We start from the raw sequence: 26,853 nt of genomic DNA on the forward strand, positions 1-26,853 counted from the left end.
TCTGACCGGATCAAAGATGAACTGGCGACCCGCGACCTTCCTGTACAATTGTCTGAATTGATTTCCTTGTGCATTAAGTTGGACTCTCGCATCCGCGAACGCAATAATGAACGCGCTCGGAGTGAGCCACGCAGATCAAGGATGGTACCTTCAGTACAGTTCCAGTCTCCTTCTTCTGACGAGCCTATGCAGATAAATAGGTCCCGCCTAACTCCTGAAGAGCGGGCAAGAAGAATGCGTGAGAGACTTTGTCTGTACTGTGCGGCTGCGGGCCACCAGATTAACTCCTGCACAGTGCGTTCGGGAAACGCCAGATCCTGACTTGTAAAGGAGGAGTCAAGTTGGGATCTTTTAGTCAAGCTCCTTCTAATCAAGACCTTATCCTTCCTGTGACGTTAGAGACTTCAGTTGGACTCCAGTCCGCATCAGCATTAGTGGACTGTGGAGCTGCAGGAAACTTCATCACCCAAGCTGCGGTAAATAAATTTTGCTTACCTATATGTGAACTTTCCTGTCCGGTTTATATTACCGCCGTGGATGGTAGTCGAATCTCCAAGGGGAATATTTCTCATCAAACTGCACCAGTGGTCCTGGGAGTTGGATTCCTACACTCTGAACTGATTAAGTTCTTAGTCATCCCTCAAGCCACCCAGGAGATCGTCTTGGGCATGCCCTGGCTCCAGCTACATAATCCACAGTTTGACTGGTCAACGTTGCAGCTTACCTCATGGGGTTCACATTGCCATCAGTCCTGTTTAGCTCAAGTGTGTCCCATAAAGTCTACCGAAGTAAAGACACAGTCAAGTCTTCCAGCAGCTTATCAAGATTTCTCAGATGTCTTCAGTGAGAAGGCCGCTGATGTCCTACCGCCCCATAGGGAATGGGATTGTCCCATCGATCTCCTTCCTGGCAAGAAGCCACCTAGGGGGCGCACCTACCCGTTGTCTGTTCCTGAAACTGAGGCGATGAGCGATTATATCAGGGAGAATCTACAGAAGGGATTCATCCGTCCTTCATCATCACCCGCTGGGGCAGGTTTCTTCTTTGTTAAAAAGAAGGATGGAGGACTGCGTCCATGCATTGACTACCGGGGTCTCAATGACATTACCATCAAAAATAGTTATCCATTACCACTCATTACCGAATTATTTGACAGAGTTAAAGGAGCCCGCATCTTCACCAAGTTAGATCTCCGCGGTGCCTACAATCTCATCAGAATCCGGAGTGGTGACGAGTGGAAGACAGCTTTTAACACTCGAGATGGCCATTACGAATACCTGGTAATGCCATTCGGGTTGAGTAATGCTCCAGCAGTGTTCCAACACTTTGTGAACGAAATCTTTCGTGATGTCCTGTATAAGTACCTCGTTGTTTACCTGGATGATATCCTCATCTTCTCCCAAGACCTTCCATCTCATCGTCTACAAGTCCGTGAAGTCCTCCGACGTCTTCGTGAGAACCGGCTCTACGGTAAACTATCCAAATGCACCTTTGAAGTTCCCTCTATACCCTTCCTGGGTTATATAATTTCCGGATCGGATCTTCAGATGGACCCGACAAAATTGGAAGCCATTGCCAATTGGTCCATTCCAAATTCTCTCAAGTCTATCCAGCGGTTCCTGGGTTTTGCCAACTACTATAGGAAATTTATTCGGGGATTCTCCACTCTCATCGCTCCTATTACCAACCTGACTCGGAAAGGGGCAAACCATTCCAACTGGTCAGAAGAAGCCTTAGCAGCCTTCCAGAAGATCAAGCTGGCCTTTATGTCTGCTCCAGTTCTGTCTCAGCCAGATGTAAACAGACCGTTCGAGTTGGAGGTGGACGCCTCTACAGTTGGGGTTGGAGCTGTTCTCTCCCAGAAGGGAACCGATGGGAAAGTCCACCCTTGTGGATTTTATTCTCGCAAATTCCTTCCTGCAGAAGCTAACTACTCCGTTGGAGATCAAGAACTACTGGCGATCAAGCTGGCTCTCGAGGAATGGAGATACCTCCTAGAAGGGGCCAAACATCCGTTCAACATCTACACGGATCATAAAAATCTGCTATATTTAAAGGCAGCTCAGTGCCTTAATCCTCGCCAGTCCAGGTGGGCTATGTTTTTCTCACGTTTTAACTTTAAGCTTCATTTCCGCCCAGGTTCGCAGAATGTTAAAGCTGACGCTTTATCCCGATCTATGGAATCCGAAGAGGAAACGCCTGACTCAGTTCCACATTCCATCCTGAGTCCAGTGGTATTCGCTGCATCTCAAGTCTCCCCAGCTCCTCCTCCTGGTAAGACTTTTGTTTCCCCAGAACTCCGTCCCAAGTTGCTGTCTTGGGCTCATCAATCCAAGTTCTCCGGTCATCCTGGTGTCCTGAAGACCTTCAAGTTTCTATCTGAGACATACTGGTGGCCAAAGATGAGGGCTGACATTAAGGATTTCGTGGCATCCTGTCCTAAGTGTGTGCAGCACAAGACTCCTCGTCAGTCTCCAGCAGGTCAGTTACAACCATTGTCTGTTCCTAGTCGTCCCTGGTCACACCTGTCCATGGACTTCATCACTGACCTTCCTCCTTCTCAAGGATACAATACCATCTGGGTTGTAGTGGACAGATTCTCCAAGATGGCTCATTTTGTTCCTCTCCAGGGTCTCCCTTCTGCCCCGAAACTTGCCCAAATCTTCCTACGGGAGATTTTCCGCTTACATGGTCTACCCTCAGAAATAATATCCGACCGGGGGGTACAGTTTGTAGCGAGGTTTTGGAGGGCCCTCTGTTCTGCCATGCAGGTCAAGCTAAAGTTTTCGTCATCGTACCATCCTCAGACGAATGGGCAGACAGAGAGGGTGAATCAAGAACTAGAGACGTTTTTAAGATTGTATGTTTCATCTTCTCAGGATGACTGGTTCGATCTGCTCCCATGGGCCGAGTTTGCCCACAACTTCCGCTATCATACTGCTACTGAAACAACACCATTCTTCGCAGTATATGGGCAACATCCCCGTGTTCCAGACTTTCAAGAACTCCCTCATATGGATGTTCCTGCTGCCACCACTGCTCTTACTCCGTTCTCGTCAATTTGGAAAAAGATTCACGTGTCTCTCAAAAAGGCCTCCAGCCGGTACAAGTACTTTGCCGACCGCAAGAGACGTGCGGTTCCTAACCTGAAACCTGGGGACAAGGTTTGGCTGTCAACCCGTAACCTTCGTCTTAGGGTCCCGTCCATGAAGTTTGCACCACGTTTCATTGGTCCTTTCCCTGTCGAAAGAGTCATCAACCCTGTGGCCTACAAACTGAAGTTACCACCTTCTCTTCGAATACCTAATGCTTTTCATGTTTCTCTCCTCAGACCTCTTGTCCTGAATCGTTTTCAGAGTGCTCTTCCAGTTGGCCCCAAAATTCGAACTCAGCGGGGCGTGGAATTCGAGATTGGCAAAATTCTGGACTCCCGTTGCCGGTATGGACGTCTCCAGTACCTGGTCGATTGGTCCGGTTATGGCCCAGAGGAGAGAAGTTGGGTTAATTCGTTGGATGTCCATGCTCTAAGGTTGGTCCGTGTCTTCCATAACACTCATCCTTCCAAGCCACGTGGGTGTTCGGTGTCCACCCTTAAAGGGGGGGGTACTGTCAGGAATCGACTCACCAAGCCGACATCCGTCCGCCGCTGCGGACTCCGTCTTGGCTCCCTGCGGTCACCTGTCGTCCGTGTCCCTGCCTTTGGACACCATCACGGGCCTGGGAACGCTCCTGTGACAGCGGGCGTGTAGCACGCCGCGTTCCCGCTAGGCCGCGGCATGGGCGCCGCCATGACAGTTACAGCAACCAGTATACAGCGGCCAATCCGGTGCTTGGCCGCACCCACTTTCCCTCACTCCACCAATGCCTGTGAACCAAGGGGTACATAAGAGACTGCAGGATCAGTCTGCAGGCATCCTGGACTTTGTGTCACTCCTGCGACCCATGTGAAAGGATCTGTTCCTGTCTTCTCCGTGTTCCTGGCTCTCTACCCAAAGACTTGTACTCCTGGTTATCTGCACAGCTCCGTGGAACTTCAAGGCCCAGCAATACCTGCAAACTTCAAACAGGCTTCACACTCATCACCACCTTGTGTGCTTCAGCCTTGCAGTTGAGACTGACTCCAGGTGTGTTCCATTCCTCCACCTGTGATACAGCTTGCTGCTGTCAGTGCTTCACCACCTGCACTGTGGATAGTCAGACTTCTGCCTCTGCTACCAGGTTTGCCATTCAACATTTCATTGCCTGAGTTTCATGTTTTAAATCAGCACTGGTTTCCAAACCAGAGTCATCTTCACAAGCACCATTTCATCTGTTTATCATCCTACCGGTTATTATTTCTCCAGTCATCTTCCATTCTGTTGCCATAGACTTTCAGCTATTACGCTGTGTGATTGACATTTACATTTGTTATTATTATTTCTGCTGCCATTCTGTTTTATCATCTGCTAAATAAATATCATTGCGCTCATGCGCAGGAACGTTATCCAGCCTCCTCGTTTTCTCCCATCTACCTCCACTGACCCACTAGCGCCCCCTCCGGGGACACAGCCAAAACATAATCTGACACTGGCTACTAAACCACACTCACTTCACAAATTCCACTCTTGATGATACTTTATTCTCACCCTACGCCCCTACTGCCTTGTTACATCTCCATAGAAAATGTATTCCTCCTCATATACTAAATCATCCCTTTTTTAAAGATACATATTTGGCTTGGATAACGATTAATAGAAGAGTGGGTAGAGACTATACCAGCTCACCCTACATAACAGATGATTTTATGACTGGGCTTGTATAGGAATTAAAGCTATCTGCGACGGCTTCGACTCTGGAGGCCAAATACTCTCTTTCCAACAGTTACAAGAGAAGTTTCACCTTTCGACCTCACAACTTTACATGTACTTACAGTTAAGACATTATGCTTCCTCTAAACCACCCTACTCGTTAGCTACAAACTCTATTGCTGCAAACAAAGTCTGTGCAAACATAGCCCAAGGGGGATCAACTTGCACCTGTGTCTGCCTTGTATATTTCAAGAGACCTTGGTCAAAGCTAAAACAGTTTGCACACAAACCATCTTGAACCATATCCTGAAAGGTTAACCCAACTTTGCAAGACAAACATGATACGAGTGTTGGTGCTGCTGTGAGTGTATTTTCCTCTCCCTTGCCGCTCTTAGACATGATAAATAATCAGACACTTGCACAGTGTACTACACAATTTGTGACTGAAATCACTTTAAATTTTGTTAAAGTGACATACAATCCGACCCTACCCTGCTTTGCACCAGCATTGAGGATCGGAATAGACAGAAAAAACTGACAGAATTATAGTAAAGTCAGCAATCACACTAGCAATCAGTCATAGGTTATACATTAGTATAATAAGCAATTATGAGCACATAATCAATTACAAATACATTTTAAGTATGTAGGAGAAACATATTACTGCATTACTTTATATAAGATTTAACTGTATTCAGACGCATAGCGAAAGAAAACAACAGTAATAATGATCGGACTCATATGCAATAGCACTTATCCAACTATTCGTAATCAAAAGGTAGATAGAGATGTAGTGCTGTATTACCAGTGCTCAGTACAGTGGGATACAGGGAGACTCACCCCGCTTCCAGCACCGATCAATACGTTGGCGAACGCTGAGTGGATCCAGATGCTAATAGTGTACATAGCCGCTCCATAAATCTATAGTGAACACAGACACCCAAGTGAACTGGGTTCCCTTAGTACACAGCGTCTCCGGCGGAAACAGTTCATGGCAGGAGACTTGGAGGAAACTGGTCATGACTCCTCACTGCTGACATCAACCCTAGGGATTGCGGACTTAAATTACCCCTGGAGCCTATGATTCCTAAGGCCTAGCGCTGGAGCACCCCAAATGTTAGCGACTGTTTGGTAGTATACTCCAAAAACAGTGCGGCTGTGTCCGTGTTCCCCCTCTAAGCAGAACCGATGCCTTACCTTCTACCCGTACTCCGGCCTCAGTCTGGTAACGTCTGCTGGACTTGCTAGTATATCCAACAAAGGCCTGCCGAAACAAAACTGTACTCACGGGTAAGCATTGTCGCGACTAGGTGGGGAGTTGTAGGAGCGACTCTTTCTAAGGCACGTATAAGACGCTTTTTAAAAAGAGCACTCAAAAAAAAAAATAGTAAGACTATAGAAATAAAATAAGAAAGCTTATGGCTGCTAAAAACCAGCAGCCCATTGACCATGGTCCGGCTCCTGCCACACCAAACAAAAAACTGATTTCCCTGAGCCAGGAAGCAGGGATATATGGACGGGCCCGTTGCATGCTGAGAGGCAGAAAAGCTTTGACCATTTGGTGCAAATCCACTGTCGCTTCATCATATCCCAATGTTATCCTGTGGATAACCTGTGAACCCTGCAGGAGAAAATTCTTAAATTTTTTTATTATATATAAATACAACTGTTGAATAAGTAAAACATTAGCTTAAAATGTAACACAATCACGTCACCAAGCATATTGCATGGACCCAAAAGCAGACATTGGTGAGTAACAGTTTCTGAACATACACACGGCCCAGCTGGCATCATAGGACAGGAAGCTTCAATAATCAGATGCCAACCATAATGGCCATTCAGATACTGTCCCTCACCCCCATACACATTGGGTACTTCAGAGCTGAATAGACATGAGAAAAATTAGCAGAACATCCTAGTCCAATGAAGATCTACAGGTGGACACAGAGGGCCTCAGTCAAAGTCGCTTGGAATGTGGCCGCAATTCCAACTGCCTACCACAAATGGAAATCTCATGTGGACATCAGATAGTATTCTGAGTCAGACATGTCTTATGAACGCTCTGCCCCCAGCTCTACGCTGACTAAAGCGGCCACCACCACTGGAAATGGCACTCACACCTACACCATGCTAGGTGGAACACATCTGACTGATAATGGCATGGAATGGGAGTACACAAGGCATCTCAGTAGAAGAGACATATCCTGCATGTAGCTGTGAACCCAGCACTGCGATCCAACATCGTGACCATCGTAACCCCACAGATGGCCAGCTTGTGCAATTGGCCAATGGAAGCGGGGCTGCAAGGCCAAGTAGTCTGCGTGGTGACATGAAGTCCCTTGGCTCTCCCCTCCTAGAAAACGAGGGCGACGTACCTTCTAGTAACACAGTCTTCAGTCCGCCTTCTCCACACGCCCTCAACACCTCAGCCTGTCAATCAGGGAGCGGCAGAGGGGGACTCCGAACAACAGCGAAAGGCCCATTCTAAACATGGCGGACTTTGCACAACCACAGATTACTGATAATCAGAAATTGGTATGAAGCCACGCAACAGCGCAGAACTCTGAATCAGGACCATAGCCAGCAGCTGAGAGCCACAATCAGCATCAATATGTCCTTCTGGCCAGCCGGAGTCCAGCTACTAACTCAGGTGGATGCTTCGGTGTAGATCTTAGGGAGAAGGGAATCACCTGATACTTTGCTTTGGTATTGCAGTGTCATTTCAAATATATTAAAGTACTATATATTAAGATATCAATACACAAGGAAGATAAAGAATAATGTGGTAGAGCACAGACAGGATTATGGGTAATGTCACATGAGGACTCCCATCATTGTTCATGTGATAAAATTACTATGATAGCGTCCCATGGAGACTAGTAAGATCTCTGGGCTGGTAACACACATTGACATGATGTGAGGGGGAGAGCAGGAGTATAATAGAGGATGATGGCTCCTGATGTATGAGATACACCAGAGAGTGTGGGGAAGAGACTGGTCAGATCTCTGGGCTGGTAACACACAGTGACATGATGTGAGGGGGAGAACAGGAGTATAATAGGGGCTGATGGCTCCTGATGTATGAGATACACCAGAGAGTGTGGGGAGGAGACTGGTCAGATCTCTGGGCTGGTAACACACAGTGACATGATGTGAGGGGGAGAGCAGGAGTATAAATAGGATTTTAATTACCTACCGGTAAATCCTTTTCTTGTAGTCCATAGAGGATGCTGGGGTCAATATTAGTACCATGGGGTATAGACGGGTCAACCAGGAGCCATTGGCACTTTAACAGTTTAACAGTGTGGACTGGCTCCTCCCTCTATGCCCCTCCTACCAGGCTCAGTATAGAAACTGTGCCCGAGGAGACAACATACTTCGAGAGAAGGAAATACACAGATAGTGGCGAGATTCATACCAGCTCACACAACAAGGCAAATCTGGCCAACATGCCGGAACAACTCAGCAACAACTGAAACCGTACTGAAACAGTAAAGAATGCAGAACTTACCTAGGAACCAGGCAGTACTGAACTAAATAATCACTGCAGGATAAGGCGCTCAGCATCCTCTACGGACTACGAGAAAAGGATTTACCGGTAGGTATTTAAAATCCTATTTTCTCTTACGCCCTAGAGGATGCTGGGGTCCATATTAATACCATGGGGATGTACCAAAGCACCCAGAACGGGCGGGAGAGCGCGCAGGCTCCTGCAGAACTGCTTGACCAAACCTGAGGTCATCAGAGGCCAAAGTATCGAACTTGCAAAGCTTAGCAAACGTGTTCGACTCAGACCAAGAAGCCGCTCGGCAAAGCTGCAAAGCTGAGACACCGGGGCAGCCGCCCGGGAAGAACCCAATTTACGAGTAGAGTGCGCCTTAACAGATTTTGGACACGGCAATCCTGCAGTAGAATATGCATGCTGGATGGTGAACCTGATCCAGCACGAAATTGTCTGCTTAGAAGTAGGACACCCAATTTCCTTGGGATCATACAGGACAAACAGACAGTCCGATTTTCTGTGACGAGCAGTCCTCTTCACAAAAATTTTCAAAGCCCTCACAACATCCAAGGACTTTGAAGCAACTGAGGAGTCAGTAGCCACTGGCACCACAATAGGTTGGTTGAAATTACACAACCTTAGGAAGGAACTGTTGACGAGTCCTGAGTTCCGCCCTATCTTCATGGAAGACCAGATAGGGACTTTTACAGGACAAAGCCCCCAATTCCGACAAACGTTGCGCAGAAGCTAAGGCCAACAAAGTGACAGCCTTCCACGTGAGAAACTTGACTTCAGCCTCCTGAGGAGGCTCTAACAAATCTGATTGCAGGAAATGCAACACCACATCAAGATCCCAGGGTGCCGTTGGTGCCACAAAGGGAGGCTGGATGTGCAGAACCCCTTTCAGAAAGGTCTGAACCTCAGGGGGACAGCCAATTGTTTCTGGAAGAAAATGGATAAAGCCGAAATCTGGACCTTGAGGGATCCCAATCTCAGGCCCATATCCACACCTGCTTCCCGGAATAGGAGAAACCGTCCAAGTTGAAACTCCACCACAGGAAACTTCTTGGTGTCACAACTGAGGGTTTAGGCTGACGGGAGGAAGCCTCAGTTGTAGGAGCTGAGATAAAATTAAACCTGGGAGGTTTAATCAGACCCCTGGACATGTAAGTGCAGAATAATTACCCGAAGGTGTGACCATGACAACCAAGTTAAAATTCAAAATAAAAGTGTATTAACAGACTCCGTGATACAACAAAGCAGCATTCAAGGTTAGCAGTTGATAGTGGCAAATAACAGTTCCTGGAACACGTAGCCGTAGAAGGTATTGCAGAGCACTGGTAGGTTAGAACAGATGTTAAAAGTCCTTTGATAGAAATCCTTACCAGGCCTGGTTGTAGTAGTGGAGATAGCCGAGGAACATGCCAGTAGTTGTAACAGGTTAATCTGGTAATTTGAGTAAACTGCTGTATCAGCTGGATGGAACCAGCCAGGTGGTAAAACACGGAGTGGATGCTGAATAGAATCAGCCAGGTACTAAAGTCACGGAGTGGGTGCTGGATGGAACCAGCCAGGTGATGAACTACAGAGTGGATGATGTGAGATGCTAGTGAGCGTAGAAACAGAATAGCTGATAGATGATTACCGGTGGTAGTGGATACTGCTGGTAGATATGATCCGCTGGATCAGCACCGGTGTTTTGTAGAAGCTGGAATCTGTTTGAAAGCTGGCTGCTGGAAGCAGATAGTAGATAGCTGGAAACTGGACAGCCACAGAGGACTGTAAAGTCAGGCTGCACCGCAGGATGGAAAGCAGGTGCGGGTCTCTTTGTGGATGCTGGAGGCAGGAAATGGAACCTGGAGAAACAAGCCACAGGAAAGAGAGACTGGAACAAGGTATGACATTCAAAGCACGGACATCTATCTGGCCTAGACACAGGATACTTATACCTGCTGCTATGCAGGCATTGGCTAGGCAATTATGCAGATTCAGAGATGGTGGATTGGAGGAATTGGAGCATGTGATCAAATCCAACATGGCTGCGCCCATGCTGGAACCTGGAGGGAAAACTGGTTTGAAATGTAATGTGTAAACAGTGATAATGGCGGCGCCAGCCGCGGAGGACAGGAGACGCCAGATGGCAATTATATGCTGAGACACGTGGAGACCGCGGCAGGCATAATAAACCACTCTGAGAAACTGCAGCAATATTACAGGAACGGCGGCGGAGGCCGCAGAGGACGGGAGACGCCATGTTGGATTCAAACATGGCGTCGCTGTAGTAGTGTCTCAGAACAACAGGAGGGATGCACAGAGTGTGGACACAGATGAGATCCGGACTTGGAACGCTGGGCCAGTCTCAGAAGATACCTGAACGGCAGGTAATGGCGTCCAGATACCCGGATCGTGACACTTGGATTCACACAAAGACACATACTTTTTCCAAATTCGATGGTAATGTTTAGACGTCACTCCCTTCCTAGCCTGTATCATGGTAGGAATAACTGCGCTTGGAATACCCTTCCGAGCTAAGATCTGGCACTCAACTGCCATGCTGTCAAACGTAGCCGTGGTAAGTATTGATAAGCGAACAGCCCCTGTAGTAGGAGATCCTCCCGAAGAGGCAGAGTCTTTGGATCTTCCAGCAGTAAGTCCAGCAGATCCGCGTACCAAGCCCTCCTTGGCCAGTCCGGAGCAATGAGGATTGTGCCAGAACCTTTGTTCTTTTTACAATCTGCAGAACTCTTGGAATGAGAGGAAGTGGAGGGAACACATACACTGACGGGAACACCCACGGTGTTACCAGTGCGTCCACCGCCACTGCTTGTGGGTCCCTCGACCTGGAAAAGTACCTCTGCAGCTTCTTGTTGAGGCAGGAGGCCATCATGTCTATGTGAGGAACCCCCCACCAACCGGTTACCTCCTCGAACACCTCCGGGAGGAGGCCCCACTCTCCTGGATGGAGATTGTGTCTGCTGAGGAAGTCCGCTTCCCAGTTGTCCACTCCTGGAATTAAGATTGCTGACAGCGCCACTGTGTGCCTTTCTGCCCAGAGGAGGATTCTTATCACCTCTGACATTGCAGCCCTGCTCTTCGTTCTGCCTTGTCAGTTTTTGTAGGCCACTGTGGTCACGTTGTCTGACTGCGCATGAACAGCCCGATCCTGCAGAAGGTGTGCTGCTTGAAGAAGGCCGTTGTACATGGCTCTCAGCTCCAGGAAGTTTATTGGAAGAAAGGATTCCTGACTTGACCACCTTCCTTGGAAGGTTTTCCCTTGAGTGACTGCTCCCCAACCTCTGAGACTTGCATCCATGGTTAGAAGGATCCAGTCCTGAACCCCGAACCTCCAGAAGGTGAGGCAGTTGCAGCCACCAGAGGAGTGAAATCCTTGCTTTTGGTGACAGACGTATCCTCTGGTGCATGTGTAGGTGGGATCCCGACAACTGGTCCAGGAGATCCAGTTGAAAGGACTGAGCATGAAACCTTCCGTACTGCAGAGCCTCGTAGGAGGCAACCATCTTCCCCAGCAGGTGGATGCACTGATGAACCGATACCCGGGCAGGCTTCAAGACATCACAGACCATTGTTTGTATCACCAACGCTTTCTCCACTGGTAGGAACACCCTCTGCACGTCCGTGTCGAGGATCATCCCCAGAAAAAGACAGCCTCCTTGTCGGCTCCAGATGAGACTTTGGAAGGTTCAGGATCCAACCGTGCTCCCTGAGCAGATGCGTTGTGAGAGCAATGGACCTTAACAACTTCTCCCTGGACGATGCCTTGATCAGCAGGTCGTCCAGATATGGAATTATGTTCACCCCCTGCTTGCGGAGGAGAACCATTATCTCCACCATCACCTTGGTGAAGACCCTCGGTGCCGTGGAGAGACCGAATGGCAGTGCTTTAAATTAATAGTGATCGTCTAACAGTGCAAACCTGAGGTAAGCCTGATGCGGCAACCACATCGGAATGTGGAGGTATGCATTCTTGATGTCCAGGGACACCAGGAACATCCCCTCCGCCAGTATGGAAATCACCGCTCTCAGAGACTCCATTTTGAATTTGAACTCCTTGAGATAAGGGTTTAACGAGCTCAGTATTGGCCTGAACGAACCGGTTACCTCCTCCATTCGTCTTCTGTACCTTAAAAAGTTTTGCTTAGTAACCCTTGTTTAACTGATGAGGTGGAACTGGAACAATGACCTCCAACAGTTCCAATTTTCGGACAGCGTCCAGTAAAAAAGCTCTGTCTGCCGGCAAAGCTGGCAAGCCTGATTGAAGAATCGGTGAGGTGAAAGAGTTTGAAACTCCAGTCTGTACCCCTGGGACACAATATCCTGTACCCAGGGATCCAGGCCAGACGACACCCAGACGTGGCTGAAATGCCGGAGTCTCGCTCCCACCTGACCTACCTCCAGGCTGTGCGGTCCACCGTTATGCTGAGGGCTTTGAGGCACCAGAAGCAGACTTCTGGTCCTGGGAACCTGCAGTTGCAGGTTTTTTGGATTTGGCACGACCACCTCTAAAGAAGGTGTGAGAGGGCTTATTCTTTCTAGTCCTAGCGGGCCGAAAGGACCGTGACGTGTTGAGAGAAAAAAGTTTCTTCATAGCCGGTGCAGCTGAGAGAAGAAAAGGATACTTACCCGCGGTAGCTGTGGCAATCCACGCATCCAGCGCCTCCACAAAAAGAGCCTGACCTGGGTAGGTTCTCCACACTTTTCCAGGATTCCGCGTCCGCAGACCATCGGCGCAGCCAGAGACCCCTGCGAGCTGAGACGGACATGGAGGAGATCCCCACAGCCATGGAACCCGGATCCTTCATGGATTCTACCAGAAACCTTGCAGAATCCTGTATGGGGATCTGGAATTTTTTATCCGGGTTTTCCCAGGATTTTTCAAATATATAATTTAATTCTTTAGAAGCAGGGAAGGTTAGCGAGGCTTTCTTAATGTCTGTGAAGTAAGCCTCCTCAACCTACACAGGAATTGTGTCTGCAATATTCAACACATCCCGCATGGCCTCAATCATCAACTGCACCTCCTTAGCAAATGATGCCATTCCCCTCAACACATCCCCATCACCGTCTGCCGTGTCAGAATCGGTATCCGTGCCATCTTGCGTAATTTGGGCAAGAGCACGTTTTTGATAGTGTACCGCAGGGGGGCCCGAGTGAACAGAACCGGACCATACTACCATAGAAGACTGCAATACCTGAGTTGCATTCTCAGTCTATGCAACCCTCTCCGAAATCTAAGAAATAAACCCCTTAATAGAGGCAAACCACTCCGGTTCCATAAACGGGATCTGCGCTACAACAGTGCAATCCTGATTACATGGAATGGGATCATCCTGAGAAGATATATCCTATGCAGCATATGAGACAGTCTCTAGACATGGTTGCTTGCAAACCCCACATACACACAGGTTAAAGGGCAGACAGAGTTTCCCCCCTCCCAATAATGGCAAAGAGACAGAGTTTGGAGCCAACCCACACACAGCGCTTTCCAGGTATAGGGAGACCCTTAAACAGCACTGACTGTGCCCCTTAATAGGTGACAGTCTATACACAGCCTCCCCCCCCCCTTCTACCATATAGATAACTGGAGTTGCTCTGGACGGACTACTCTTCACAGGCAGCTGCAGGCAGGAAAATGGCGCTGAACGCTGCTGGGTCCGCTCTGAGGAGAAGCTCCGCCCCCTTAATGGCGCCGTCTTCCCGCTTTTTTAAGATTATACTGGCCTAAGGATTTTGCTGCTGGCTGAGTGTCAAAGTCGAAAAATATCATGATTCACATGCCTTGTACTAACCCCAATGCACATGACCGCTGCTCGGGCACCCACTTTCCCGTGCGTACGCATCCCCCCAGGTTGCGTAGGGGACGCTCCAACGTCTCGTGCGCATGGAGATGAGTATTTACGGCGGAGTTTGTAAGCGTCTAGCGTGCGACTCATTCGTAATACATTTAACACAAATAGTGTGTTTTATAGATATTATTCCCATAAACAATGTCAGCAAGTATGTTTAGTGTAAATGGTTCTTGGACAGAGAGATTCCTCTTTGCATGATAGGAAGGGTCAGATAAAGGTTGGTGTCTAGTATCCAGCTGTAGAGTATTTTAATGGTAACATTTTGGTGTTGGTTAGGAAGAGATTGCTCGCTCCTGCGTATACTTATGTACAAAAGTAGTTAATAGACATTTACTGTATTTGCTGTTCATTATCCATGCGGCGGGAAACCTGAGGATACCTCCCACCTGAGCAGTTGGAGAAAGACACAGCCCACCTGCTCGAACCCACCTATGACCTTTTGTTATAATGCAGAGACACATTCCTGTGTCCAATGAACAATGAGATTATAGGGACCATTGTATTGTTACTGTATGCTGTGTATATAAGGACCACCATTGCCTGAGCCAGTCACTTACTCTCTCTGAAAGGCTTTCTCATTGAATGATGAGGGCTGGATCCAGGACGCGCTCAAGAATCATTCCCACGTATGTATTGTTCTCTGTAGCCATTTTGTTATCCTTTGTGTTTGCCATTTATTCTCATTCTGTTTGCTCGTGTTTGCGATTGTATGCTATTGTTTGTTAGGCGCCGAGGGTCCGCTCGTCAGTGCGGCCGGCGCCTAGCAACGGGGACGCCACTGTCGGATCGTGTTCCCCGTTGCTGGGTCTAGTTTATATCATCACTGGTTTCCTGGCTGTGTAGCATGCAGCTGCACGGCATGTTGTAATTATCACTCATCTGTTTCCCTGGCCATGCAGCTCGTCAGCTGCATGGCATTTAATCCAATCAGCCTCCAAACAGCTGATTGGAAGACTCTCTGTTAAAAGCATTCCCAGGACTCCTCACAGACGCCGGTGATAGCTTCCTGTTTGCCTGATTCTGCTGCAGAGAGAGTTCCCAGTCCCGGTCTGTTCGTTTGTTCCTGTTCTCAGTGATCCTGTACTCGGAAGTTACCATCTGTTCCTGGAGTCTGACCGAGCACCTTTAACATCTGGTGGTGTTCGTGAGTCGCGGCGCAGCCGTGTGTTGCGGCTTGTCCGCTACTATTTATTATTGTGTTTGTTTTTCTGGAGCTTTGCGGAGGATTCCGCTTCCACAAGATCCACTCTGGTGTCCAGCGGTGCCGGATAGGAGTGTCGGATCCGTGGATCTTTGGTTGTCCTTTTCCCTGGCGGCTAGTCCGCACATACCTTTTGATTTAGTTAAGTTAGCTTGTAACCCCTGGCTTGGTTGCTTAGTCAGAGGGCCCCTTGTTATCACCCTGTCTCGGACTTCCCCTTGTCTCCCATTAAGACCTGCGGGGGCATCGGGGTTGGGCAGACATAATCCGCCCTTCGAACGCGGCTGCCATGGGCTCAAGCAACCATAGTCTCGCAGGGGATTTCTGATAACACGGGCGAGACAACGGAGTTAGGGCGCCAGGGGTTACTAGGCTCTCCAGCTCCCACAACCTGTATTGCATTCCTGTACTCAGATCTCTGCCATAAGATCTTCTCCAGTCTGGAGTACAGGAATCGTAACATTATCACCGGCCAGACAAAAGAAAAAATTTCAACAGGAGTTAATTTTTTCACTTATCCAGTTGGGAGAATTTTGTCGGCCTCATGAATCCCACCGGTGTTGGGCCAAATCCTGGCCAGTTTTTGGTTAGACAGATTCAGGAACTTACCCAGATGGTTCAGGATCTGTCCCTCCGGGTGAGCTCACAGGAAGATCTGTTACAGACTTCCCCGAGGGTCATCCCTGAACCAAAAATGCATCTGCCTGACCGTTTTTCTGGGGATAGAAAACAGTTTTTTAATTTTAAAGAGTCTTGTAAACTGTATTTTCGTTTAAGACCAGTTTCCTCAGGTACGGAGGCTCAGCGGGTTGGAATTATAATTTCTCTGCTTCAGGGGGATCCTCAGACCTGGGCTTTTGGTTTAAAGACAGACGATCCGGCCTTATCGTCTGTAGACGCCTTTTTGAAATCTTTAGGGCTATTGTATGACGACCCTGATAGAGAGGCATCCGCAGAAAGTCAGTTGCGTGCTCTAAGACAGGGTAGGAATCCTGCAGAGAATTATTGTACAGAGTTTCGCCGTTGGTCGAACGACTGTGGCTGGAATGATCCTGCCCTGCGCAGTCAGTTTCGCCTCGGCTTATCTGAATCTATAAAAGACAGCCTCCTTCAGTATCCCGCTCCTGAGAACCTTGATAAACTCATGGAGCTCTCTATTAAAATAGATCGTCGGCTCAGAGAGCGGAGGACTGAGAAAGGGGCATCTGTAGTTTCTTTTCCCTGTGTTTCTTCCGTTCCGGTAGACATGGAGGAGCCTATGCAGATTGGTCTCTCCAAATTGTCTCCGGAAGAAAGAACCAGGAGGCAAAATTCTGGTCTGTGTTTGTACTGCGGAGGTAAGGGACATTTTGCCCGTAGTTGCCCAAACAAGTCGGGAAACTTCCTGACCAAGTGAATAGTGAGGGGGTTCACTTTGGTCTACAGCTCATCTCCTCAAATAATTCACTATTGGTTCCTGCTAAAGTTTCTTATGACAGCCTCTGTTCCTCGGTCTCTGCTTTTGTGGACAGTGGAGCTGCAGGAAACTTTATGGACTTAACATGGGCCAAGGCCTTAGGTATTCCTCAGTTAACCTTAAGTAGGTGTATCACCATGCATGGTTTAGATGGGAGTCCCTTATCCAATGGGGTTATTTCTCTATGTACACCTCCTGTTTTGCTCTCGGTGGGAGCTCTACATTCTGAAAAGATTGAGTTTTTTCTTACCCATTGTCCAGCAGTTCCTGTGGTTCTGGGTCACCCTTGGCTGGCCTTTCATAGTCCCATCATAGATTGGCAGTCTGGGGAGATCCTACAATGGAGTACCATCTGTGATAAAGAATGTATTACACTTCCTATCCGAGTAGCTGCTGCCAGGTCCGCACATATTCCTGGAGAATACCAAGAATTTTTGGATGTGTTTTCCAAGGGCAATGCGGATATTTTGCCTCCCCATAGGCCTTATGATTGTACCATTCAAGTTAATTCCTGGTGCCACGTTGCCTAAAGGAAGGTTATATGCATTGTCTGGTCCTGAAACTGTGGCCATGAATGAGTATGTGAAAGAAAGTCTTGAGAAAGGGTTTATCAGGCCATCTAAATCCCCTTTAAGTGCAGGTTTTTTCTTCGTAGAGAAGAAGGATGGTTCCCTCAGACCCTGCATTGACTTTCGAGCCCTGAATAAAATCTCAGTAAAGAATACTTACCCTCTGCCTCTGATCTCTGTCCTCTTTTATCAGCTACGTTCGGCTGTTATTTTTTCTAAGATTGACCTGAGAGGAGCATATAATCTCATTAGAATCAGATCAGGGGATGAGTGGAAAACGGCATTCAGTACTCAATCAGGTCACTATGAGTATCTGGTCATGCCATTCGGCCTATCTAACGCTCCGGCAGTCTTTCAGGATCTCATTAATGATGTGCTCCGTGAGTTTCTGGGAAGATTCGTTGTGGTCTATTTAGACGACATTTTGATTTATTCTGACTCTATAGAACAACATGTTACCCAGGTGCGTCAGGTACTTAAGAAATTACGTGAAAATCACTTGTATGCCAAACCGGAGAAGTGTGAATTTCACGTCACGGAGGTATCCTTTTTAGGGTACATTATTTCCCCTCGGGGATTCCGAATGGAACCTAAGAAGCTCCAAGCCATCCTGAGTTGGGCGCAACCCACCAACTTAAAAGCAATTCAGCGCTTTTTAGGGTTTGCAAACTATTATAGAAGGTTTATTCACTCTTTCTCTGACATAGTTGCTCCCATTGTGGCACTCACTAAGAAGGGAGCAGATCCTACCAATTGGTCATGTAAAGCTAAAGTATCTTTTCAGGCCTTGAAACAAGCCTTTGTCTCAGCCCCTGTCCTTAGACATCCCAACCCAGAATTGCCTTTCATCGTTGAGGTAGATGCCTCGGAGGTTGGTGTAGGGGCTATCCTTTCTCAGAAGGATCCAGATTCCCTTGAGTTACATCCTTGTGCCTTTATGTCCAGGAAATTCTCATCTGCTGAATCCAACTACGATGTTGGTAATCGGGAGTTGCTGGCAATTAAATGGGCTTTTGAGGAGTGGAGACATTGGCTTGAAGGAGCGACCCATACCATTTCTGTTTTGACGGATCACAAAAATCTTCAATACATTGAATCAGCTAAGTGACTGAATGCCCGACAGGCTCGTTGGGCTTTATTTTTCACTCGTTTCAAATTCATTATCACCTTCAGACCTGGTTCCAAGAATACCAAGGCAGATGCCCTCTCACGCAGTTTTCTTCCCGTTCAAGACAACAGTCCTGTTACTCTCATACTTCCGCCTTCAGTCATTCAGGCAGGTCTCACACAGGATGTTTTTTCTCAATTGAAGCTGCTTCAACATCAAGCTCCGGGAAATACTCCTGCTGGTCGTCTTTTTGTTCCTGAGTTTTTGAGAGCAACTGTTTTGGAGGAATTTCATGATAGCAAAGTTGCAGGGCATCTGGGAGTCGCTAAAACTTTTGAATTGGTATCCCGCTCAGTGTGGTGGCCTGGTCTTTCTAAAGACATTAAAGAGTTTGTTTTTTCGTGTCAGGTCTGTGCACAGCATAAAGTTCCCCGTTCTTTGCCTATTGGTCAACTTATGCCATTGAATGTTCCTCTTAGACCATGGTCGCATATCTCCATGGATTTTGTGGTGGATCTCCCTCTGTCAGCTGGATGCACAGTCATATGGGTGGTAGTGGACCGTTTTAGTAAGATGGCTCATTTTATTGGTCTTCCCCGATTGCCATCTGCCCAGGGATTGGCAGTCTTGTTCCTCCGTCATGTTTTCAGACTCCATGGGTTACCCACTGATATTGTTTCTGACAGGGGTCCACAATTCATTGCACAGTTTTGGAAGTCTTTTTGTGCTTCGTTAAAAATGAAATTATCATTAACCTCCGGTTATCATCCACAATCAAATGGACAGACTGAGCGAGTGAACCAATCCTTAAAACAATATTTGCGTTTGTACTCGGCCAAACTCCAAAATGACTGGTCTGAGTTTCTTCCATTGGCAGAGTTTGCTTATAATAATGCCTGTCATTCCTCCACCAATGTGTCTCCATTTTTTGCAGTTTTTGGTTTCCACCCCAGAGCTAATTCATTTTTCCAACATTCCTCTGTCTCCTCTCTGGCCCTGACCTCTCATCTTAAACTTATTTGGAAAAAAGTGCACATAGCTCTCAGAAAAGCAGCTTTCAGGGAAAAAGATTTTTCGGACAGGTTCCGGCGGCCGTGCACTTTTAGAGTAGGAGACAGGGTGTGGCTGTCGACTCGCAATATCAAACTTCGACAAACCTCAGCCAGATTGGGTCCTAGATTTATTGGACCATTTCTCATTATCAAAAAAGTCAATCCAGTTGCTTTCCGGTTACAGCTACCAAAAACGTTACGGATCGGAAATACCTTCCATTGCTCTTTGCTCAAACCATATGTTTCATCTAGCAGATTTCCTCGTAAAAAACCTCAGGGGAGATCACCAGTTAATGTACAGGGTCAGCAGGAGTTCGTGGTTGAGAAGGTTCTCGATTCCAAGTTGTCCCGGGGTCGGCTCTATTTTTTGGTACATTGGAGAGGTTATGGTCCTGAGGAAAGGTTGTGGGTCCTGGATGAGGACCTTCATGCCCCAAGACTCAAAAGGGCATTTTTTCAAGAATTTCCTCAGAAACCCGGATTTAGGGGTTCCTTGACCCCTCCTCAAGGGGGGGGTACTGTTAGGCGCCGAGGGTCCGCTCGTCAGTGCGGCCGGCGCCTAGCAACAGGGACGCCACTGTCGGATCGTGTTCCCCGTTGCTGGGTCTAGTTTATATCATCACTGGTTTCCTGGCTGTGTAGCATGCAGCTGCACGGCATGTTGTAATTATCACTCATCTGTTTCCCTGGCCATGCAGCTTGTCAGCTGCATGGCATTTAATCCAATCAGCCTCCAAACAGCTGATTGGAAGACTCTCTGTTAAAAGCACTCCCAGGACTCCTCACAGACGCCGGTGATAGCTTCCTGTTTGCCTGATTCTGCTGCAGAGAGAGTTCCCAGTCCCGGTCTGTTCGTTTGTTCCTGTTCTCAGTGATCCTGTACTCGGAAGTTACCATCTGTTCCTGGAGTCTGACCGAGCACCTTTAACATCTGGTGGTGTTCGTGAGTCGCGGCGCAGCCGTGTGTTGCGGCTTGTCCGCTACTATTTATTATTGTGTTTGTTTTTCTGGAGCTTTGCGGAGGATTCCGCTTCCACAAGATCCACTCTGGTGTCCAGCGGTGCCGGATAGGAGTGTCGGATCCGTGGATCTTTGGTTGTCCTTTTCCCTGGCGGCTAGTCCGCACATACCTTTTGATTTAGTTAAGTTAGCTTGTAACCCCTGGCTTGGTTGCTTAGTCAGAGGGCCCCTTGTTATCACCCTGTCTCGGACTTCCCCTTGTCTCCCATTAAGACCTGCGGGGGCATCGGGGTTGGGCAGACATAATCCGCCCTTCGAACGCGGCTGCCATGGGCTCAAGCAACCATAGCCTCGCAGGGGATTTCTGATAACACGGGCGAGACAACGGAGTTAGGGCGCCAGGGGTTACTAGGCTCTCCAGCTCCCACAACCTGTATTGCATTCCTGTACTCAGATCTCTGCCATAAGATCTTCTCCAGTCTGGAGTACAGGAATCGTAACATTGTTCATATTATTCCTTGTTATTCTGTTTAGATTTTGATGTTAGTTTTGTAGTGTTTTCCCTTTTCACTCTAAAGAATCATCCACAAAGTTTTTAAATCCAAACCAGGTCTTGTGTTTTCACTAGTTACTGTAAAGGGTTTTCTTAGCGTCTCAATCGCTCAAACAGCTTACATATTATCAAGGTTAATAAGCGTTACATCATTGTAGTATTACATTGCCAAGGTTTAGAGTATAAGCTTACCCTTACTGTGTGTGGTTAATAAGGTTTTCTGTGTAACATTCTGTGAGCGTCTGCGCCGCTCGTGTCTCACTCACGGCGCAGCGTCCGCTACGCCAATAGCGTAGAATTACGGTGCTCGGGACGCCTATAGCGTGCTCGATACTAAGCGTGATTCCGTGAGCGTACGTGTCGCTCGTGCATCGCGCCCACGGCCTAGCGTCTGCTACGCTAAGTGCGTACCCTTGCGGTACTCAGTGCGCCAATAGCGTACTTAGTCCGTAAATAGTATATAGCTTATGTTTTAAGGTAATAATTGACATTATCAATTGGGGGCATCGTCCGGGCCTCCTCATATCCACAGCCTAGCGGAACCAGGCAGACTTTATCCATCAGCAAAGGGCAGGAAGGTAGTATCCCCCTGTTAACCATTTGGTGGTCGGGGATATGGTAGTGCTGATTAGATAAGCGTCTGCTCCGCTTGGTTTGTAGGGATGCTGGTGGGATCCGAATCCGAAAGGTAAGAACGTTAAGCTATTGTCTTTTAAACCTGTTTTAATTTCTGTATTGGTGCATATAGCACACGCAACACACCTGTATTTTCATTTGTGTACTTTCACATATCTACCTTTCTGTTTGCTATTGGCATTGATCACGTGCTGAGAAAATTTGTTGCTATTTAGTTAAAAGTAAGATTAATACTTAAGGGAGTAATTGTAAAACACGCACGCAGCCTGACCCAGTAATAAAGGTTATACAGGAGACACTGTGTGGTGCTTGGTAAACGATTATAGTTAAATATCGTTTGCGTTTATAGAAGCGTGTTATTTGTGTTACTGCGGGAGTATCCGGCCTGTGTACACGTGTCTCTGACCGAGTGCGAGACAGCGTACGCAACGCAAAGGCCTACACACGTGGCGTAAATTACGCAATGTGCGTACAGATACGCCCACTAGATACAAATCACACGATAGCATTGTTTTAGTAGGCGATACGGAAGCCACGCGATAATAGCACAGATTTGTTCAGTTTCCAAAATTTTAGTTTAAAAAAGATCCTTCTCTCGTTGCATCTCCTCTGGGATTAGCCTGTGTTACCTGAATGAAAGAAATTTTCTGTACAGAAAAATCAAAGTATATATGAAGAGAAAGAGCATGTGTATGCAAATAAAGGTTTTTGTGTGAACCCCGGAAATCGAGATCTCGTCAAAGGACACCCGTGAAGTGAACACGTGGTGGCGTGGGAGAAGGCCATCTCACGTTAACAGTGTATAAGGTAAAAGGAGCAATTAGTAGTACAGCAGATCAAAAGGTCCGCGAGAGTCAGAAATCCGTTTAAGGTAAGTAACGAAGCACTGAAGACCCTGACTTAAGAAAGGTCAGAGGTAGTGAGCGCAGCCCCGGGGGTTAGCGTAGTACCCATATAGGCCCGTTTTGAGAATACGCTCCGGCTGAAGGTTTCGCAGCCTAAAAAACGATTCCGCTGGTCGTGCGGCGGATAAGTAATAGTTACTTATACGCAGTGCGACTGTACCGCATGTAATTGTGTACATTAGTTGGTTACCTTGATACCCTTAATGTAGACATTGTTGATGTATACTACTTGATCTTAATGTTTGTGAATTATAACCTTATGATTTATTTGCTTTTTGTGACTTTCATGATGACTCAATAAAAAGTTATTTGAAAAAAAAAATTCCCGAGATGACACTTGGAAGAAAAAACACCATCTCTGCCAAAATCGGGACCATAGTAAATATACCCCACTGTCTGTTCTCTAATCTTTTGTGCAATAAATTTTCTTCAGCACTTAATTACACATATCCAGTCAGGTGTCGGCGTTGTCGACGGAGACACCACACACACACATTTGCTCCATCTGCTCTGTAGAAGAGCCTTTTACCTCAGACATGTCGACGCACACGTACCAACACACCACACACTCAGGGAATTCTCTTATCTAAAGACAGTTCCCCCACAAGGCCCTTTGGAGAGACAGAGAGAGAGTATGCCAGCACACACCCAGCGCTAATACCCCAGGAAAAACACAGCAATTTAATGTTTACCCAGTAGTGCTGTTATTATTATCTGTGCCGAATTATGTGCCCCCCCTTCTTCTTTAAAACCCTCTCTTCTACCATGGTATAAGCAGGGGAGAGTCCGGGGTGCTTCCTCTCAGCGGTGCTGTGGAGAAAAACATGGCACTGGTGAGTGCTGAGGGAGTAGCCCCGCCCCCTCTGCGGCGGGCTTCAGTCCCGCTAAAAGAGTAAAATTGGCGGGGCTCATGCATATATACAGTGTCCAGCTGTATATATGCTCTCTTTTGCCAAATAAGAGGTTTATATTGCTGCCCAGGGCCCATGTCTCCTGCGGGGCCCATCTATCCCCATGGTCCTTACGGAGTCCCCAGCATCCTCTAGGACGTTAATGAAATAGGGGCTGATGGCTCCTGAATCTCCCACTGGGCAGATACATTTCCATCATTAGTCTGTACTGACAGAGGAGGGTGTAGAATAAGAAACTGCTGCAGTGACTGAGTAAGGAGAACATGTGACTGTTCTGTAATAAGTGTTTATTACTCACCTGTGCTGATGGCTGTAGGTATTTGCTCCTCCTTACACTGCTGATCCCCCCTCACATACGTCTCTTCTTCTTCTCCTTCTTCTTCTGTATGTTTTGCCATATTATCAGTAAAATACGTCTTTTCTTCTCCCTCTATAAATTCTTCCTTCATATCAGTCACATACGTCTCTTCTTCTTCTTCTGTATGTTTTGCCATATTATCAGTAAAATACGTCTCTTCTTCTCCCACTATATATTCTGCATTATTATCAGTCAGAAATTCATCCTAAATAACCCACAAAAAAAAACACCTTTCTAATAATGTCTGATGTCATTACTTGAGATTAAACAGTATAATATCAGTGTATGATACAGAGTTATAATACAGACGAAGCAGTTAAAAGTCACTTTGGTATATTGGCGAGACCCTAAATCCCACCTACCTGATCCTTCTGTGGGATCCTGTGATTCTCCTCTGTACAATCCTGGGAATACAGAGGACGGGGACATCTCTCTGGGGTATCTCTGTTACTGGGTCCATCTGTAGGAGACACACAGTGACTGAGTACAGTGTATATATGTGATTATCAGATGATGTGTGTATATAGGGGACCCCATACCTGCTCTCCCCTGTACAATGCATGACAGTCTCGTCTTACCCAGTGATGTGAGGGGCCGGTGATTCTCCATCATCACGTCCTTGTACAGACCCCTGTGTTCCTCTATATACTCCCCCTCCTGCATGGAGAAATAGACAGTGACATCCTGACACCTTATAGGAACCTGACACACACAGTGATACAGTCATCACCCAGACACATCCCCTGGTGTTACTGTATAATGTCCCATTCCCAGCAGTCACCTCTCCAGTCATCACCCAGACACGTCCCCTGGTGTTACTGTATAATGCCCCATTCCCAGAAGTCACCTCTCCAGTCATCACCCAGACACGTCCCCTGGTGTTACTGTATAACGCCCCATTCCCAGCAGTCACCTCTCCAGTCATCACCCAGACACATCCCCTGGTGTTACTGTATAATGCCCCATTCCCAGCAGTCACCTCTCCAGTCATCACCCAGACACGTCCCCTGGTGTTACTGTATAATGCCCCATTCCCAGCAGTCACCTCTCCAGTCATCACCCAGACACGTCCCCTGGTGTTACTGTATAATACTGTATAATGCCCCATTCCCAGCAGTCACCTCTCCAGTCAAAACCCAGGCACGTCCCCTGGTGTTACTGTATAATGTCCCATTCCCAGCAGTCACATCTCCTGTCATCACCCAGACACGTCCCCTGGTGTTACTGTATAATGTCCCATTCCCAGCAGTCACATCTCCTGTCATCACCCAGACACATCCCCTGGTGTTACTGTATAATGTCCCATTCCCAGCAGTCACCTCTCCAGTCATCACCCAGACACGTCCCCTGGTGTTACTGTATAATGCCCCATTCCCAGCAGTCACCTCTCCAGTCAAAACCCAGACACGTCCCCTGGAGTTACTGTATAATGTCCCATTCCCAGCAGTCACCTCTCCAGTCATCACCCGGACACGTCCCCTGGTGTTACTGTATAATGCCCCATTCCCAGCAGTCACCTCTCCAGTCATCACCCAGACACGTCCCCTGGAGTTACTGTATAATGCCCCATTCCCAGCAGTCACCTCTCCAGTCATCACTCAGATACGTCCCCTGGAGTTACTGTATAATGTCCCATTCCGAGCAGTCACCTCTCCAGTCATCACCCAGACACGTCCCCTGGTGTTACTGTATAATACCCCATTCCCAGCAGTCACCTCTCCAGTCATCACCCAGACACGTCCCCTGGAGTTACTGTATAATGCACCATTCCCAGCAGTCACCTCTCCAGTCATCACCCAGACACGTCCCCTGGTGTTACTGTATAATGTCCCATTCCCAGCAGTCACCTCTCCAGTCATCACCCAGACACATTCCCTGGTGTTACTGTATAATGTCCCATTCCCAGCAGTCACCTCTCCAGTCATCACCCAGACACGTCCCCTGGTGTTACTGTATAATGCCCCATTCCCAGCAGTCACCTCTCCAGTCATCACCCAGACACGTCCCCTGGTGTTACTGTATAATGCCCCATTCCCAGCAGTCACCTCTCCAGTCATCACCCAGACACGTTCCCTGGTGTTACTGTATAATGTCCCATTCCCAGCAGTCACCTCTCCAGTCATCACCCAGACACATCCCCTGGTGTTACTGTATAATGCCCATTCCCAGCAGTCACCTCTCCAGTCATCACCCAGACACATCCCCTGGTGTTACTGTATAATGCCCCATTCCCAGTAGTCACCTCTCCAGATGGCTGCTGAATGATCTTGTTAGTGAGTTCCAGGATCTTCTGGTCATCGTCCCTCTCATGTATCTGTGACTGAGGTGGAGGCACCGTGATGGAGGCACAGCTAATGGTTGTCAGATGGTCAAGGAATGTCTTCTTCACTACTGTGTAACCCTGTGTATTGATAGAGAAAACGTTGAAAGTAAATTAATTAGTTTGCCTATTTGAAGTTACACTTTTTAGGGAATACCTGCAAAAAACACAACAGTGTAATCTATGAGGCAAACTCCAATCTTACATGGAACCATTTCCTGTATACAGGATAGTGGAGTGTATATAGCACGTCTCCCGCCATCCTCAGTGGGCCCAGCACTCAGTGTCCTCTGTATATGGTCGGCACCCACAGATGAATCACGTGCCTTGGACAGAGTAGTGCAGACAGTAAGATGATGATGTGGAGGGAGCTGGAGGAAAACAGAGGACTGAGAACAGCCGCCCACTGAGAGTGGTGGAGATGCAGGAGAGGTAACACTGTGATACTACTGTTTCTGTAAAGGATCCACAGAGGCTGGAGGTCACACCTCATATTACCAGCTACATCCAAATGTACAAACCTTTTATTAATTATCCTGAATATGTCTAAATAGGTGCATCCTGGAGTCCAGAATCATAAGAAGTGGAGCCTCCCAGATCCACTCACCTCCCCAGTCATCTCCCTGTATTATTACTAAACAGTATATATAAGTGATGTCACTGTGAAT

The 26,853-nt window shown here is 47.6% G+C and overlaps 1 protein-coding gene across 3 annotated transcripts in view; it reads right to left on the reverse strand.

Annotated features, from left to right (window-relative positions):
- LOC135054685 (oocyte zinc finger protein XlCOF22-like) overlaps window positions 1–26,853 on the reverse strand; it is a 58,732-nt gene that overhangs the window by 12,031 nt on the left and 19,848 nt on the right. For all 3 annotated transcript variants that reach the window (XM_063957947.1, XM_063957945.1, XM_063957946.1), the window contains 4 exons: window positions 26,108–26,266; window positions 24,444–24,522; window positions 24,228–24,325; window positions 23,806–24,070 (listed from right to left, as the gene is read on the reverse strand). In XM_063957947.1, the coding sequence (XP_063814017.1) occupies window positions 23,806–24,070; window positions 24,228–24,325; window positions 24,444–24,522; window positions 26,108–26,266 (601 nt within the window). The remainder of the gene's footprint in view (window positions 1–23,805; window positions 24,071–24,227; window positions 24,326–24,443; window positions 24,523–26,107; window positions 26,267–26,853) is intronic.

The sequence above is a fragment of the Pseudophryne corroboree genome, chromosome 3, assembly GCF_028390025.1.
Source record: "Pseudophryne corroboree isolate aPseCor3 chromosome 3, aPseCor3.hap2, whole genome shotgun sequence".
Classification (NCBI taxonomy): Eukaryota; Metazoa; Chordata; class Amphibia; order Anura; family Myobatrachidae; genus Pseudophryne; species Pseudophryne corroboree.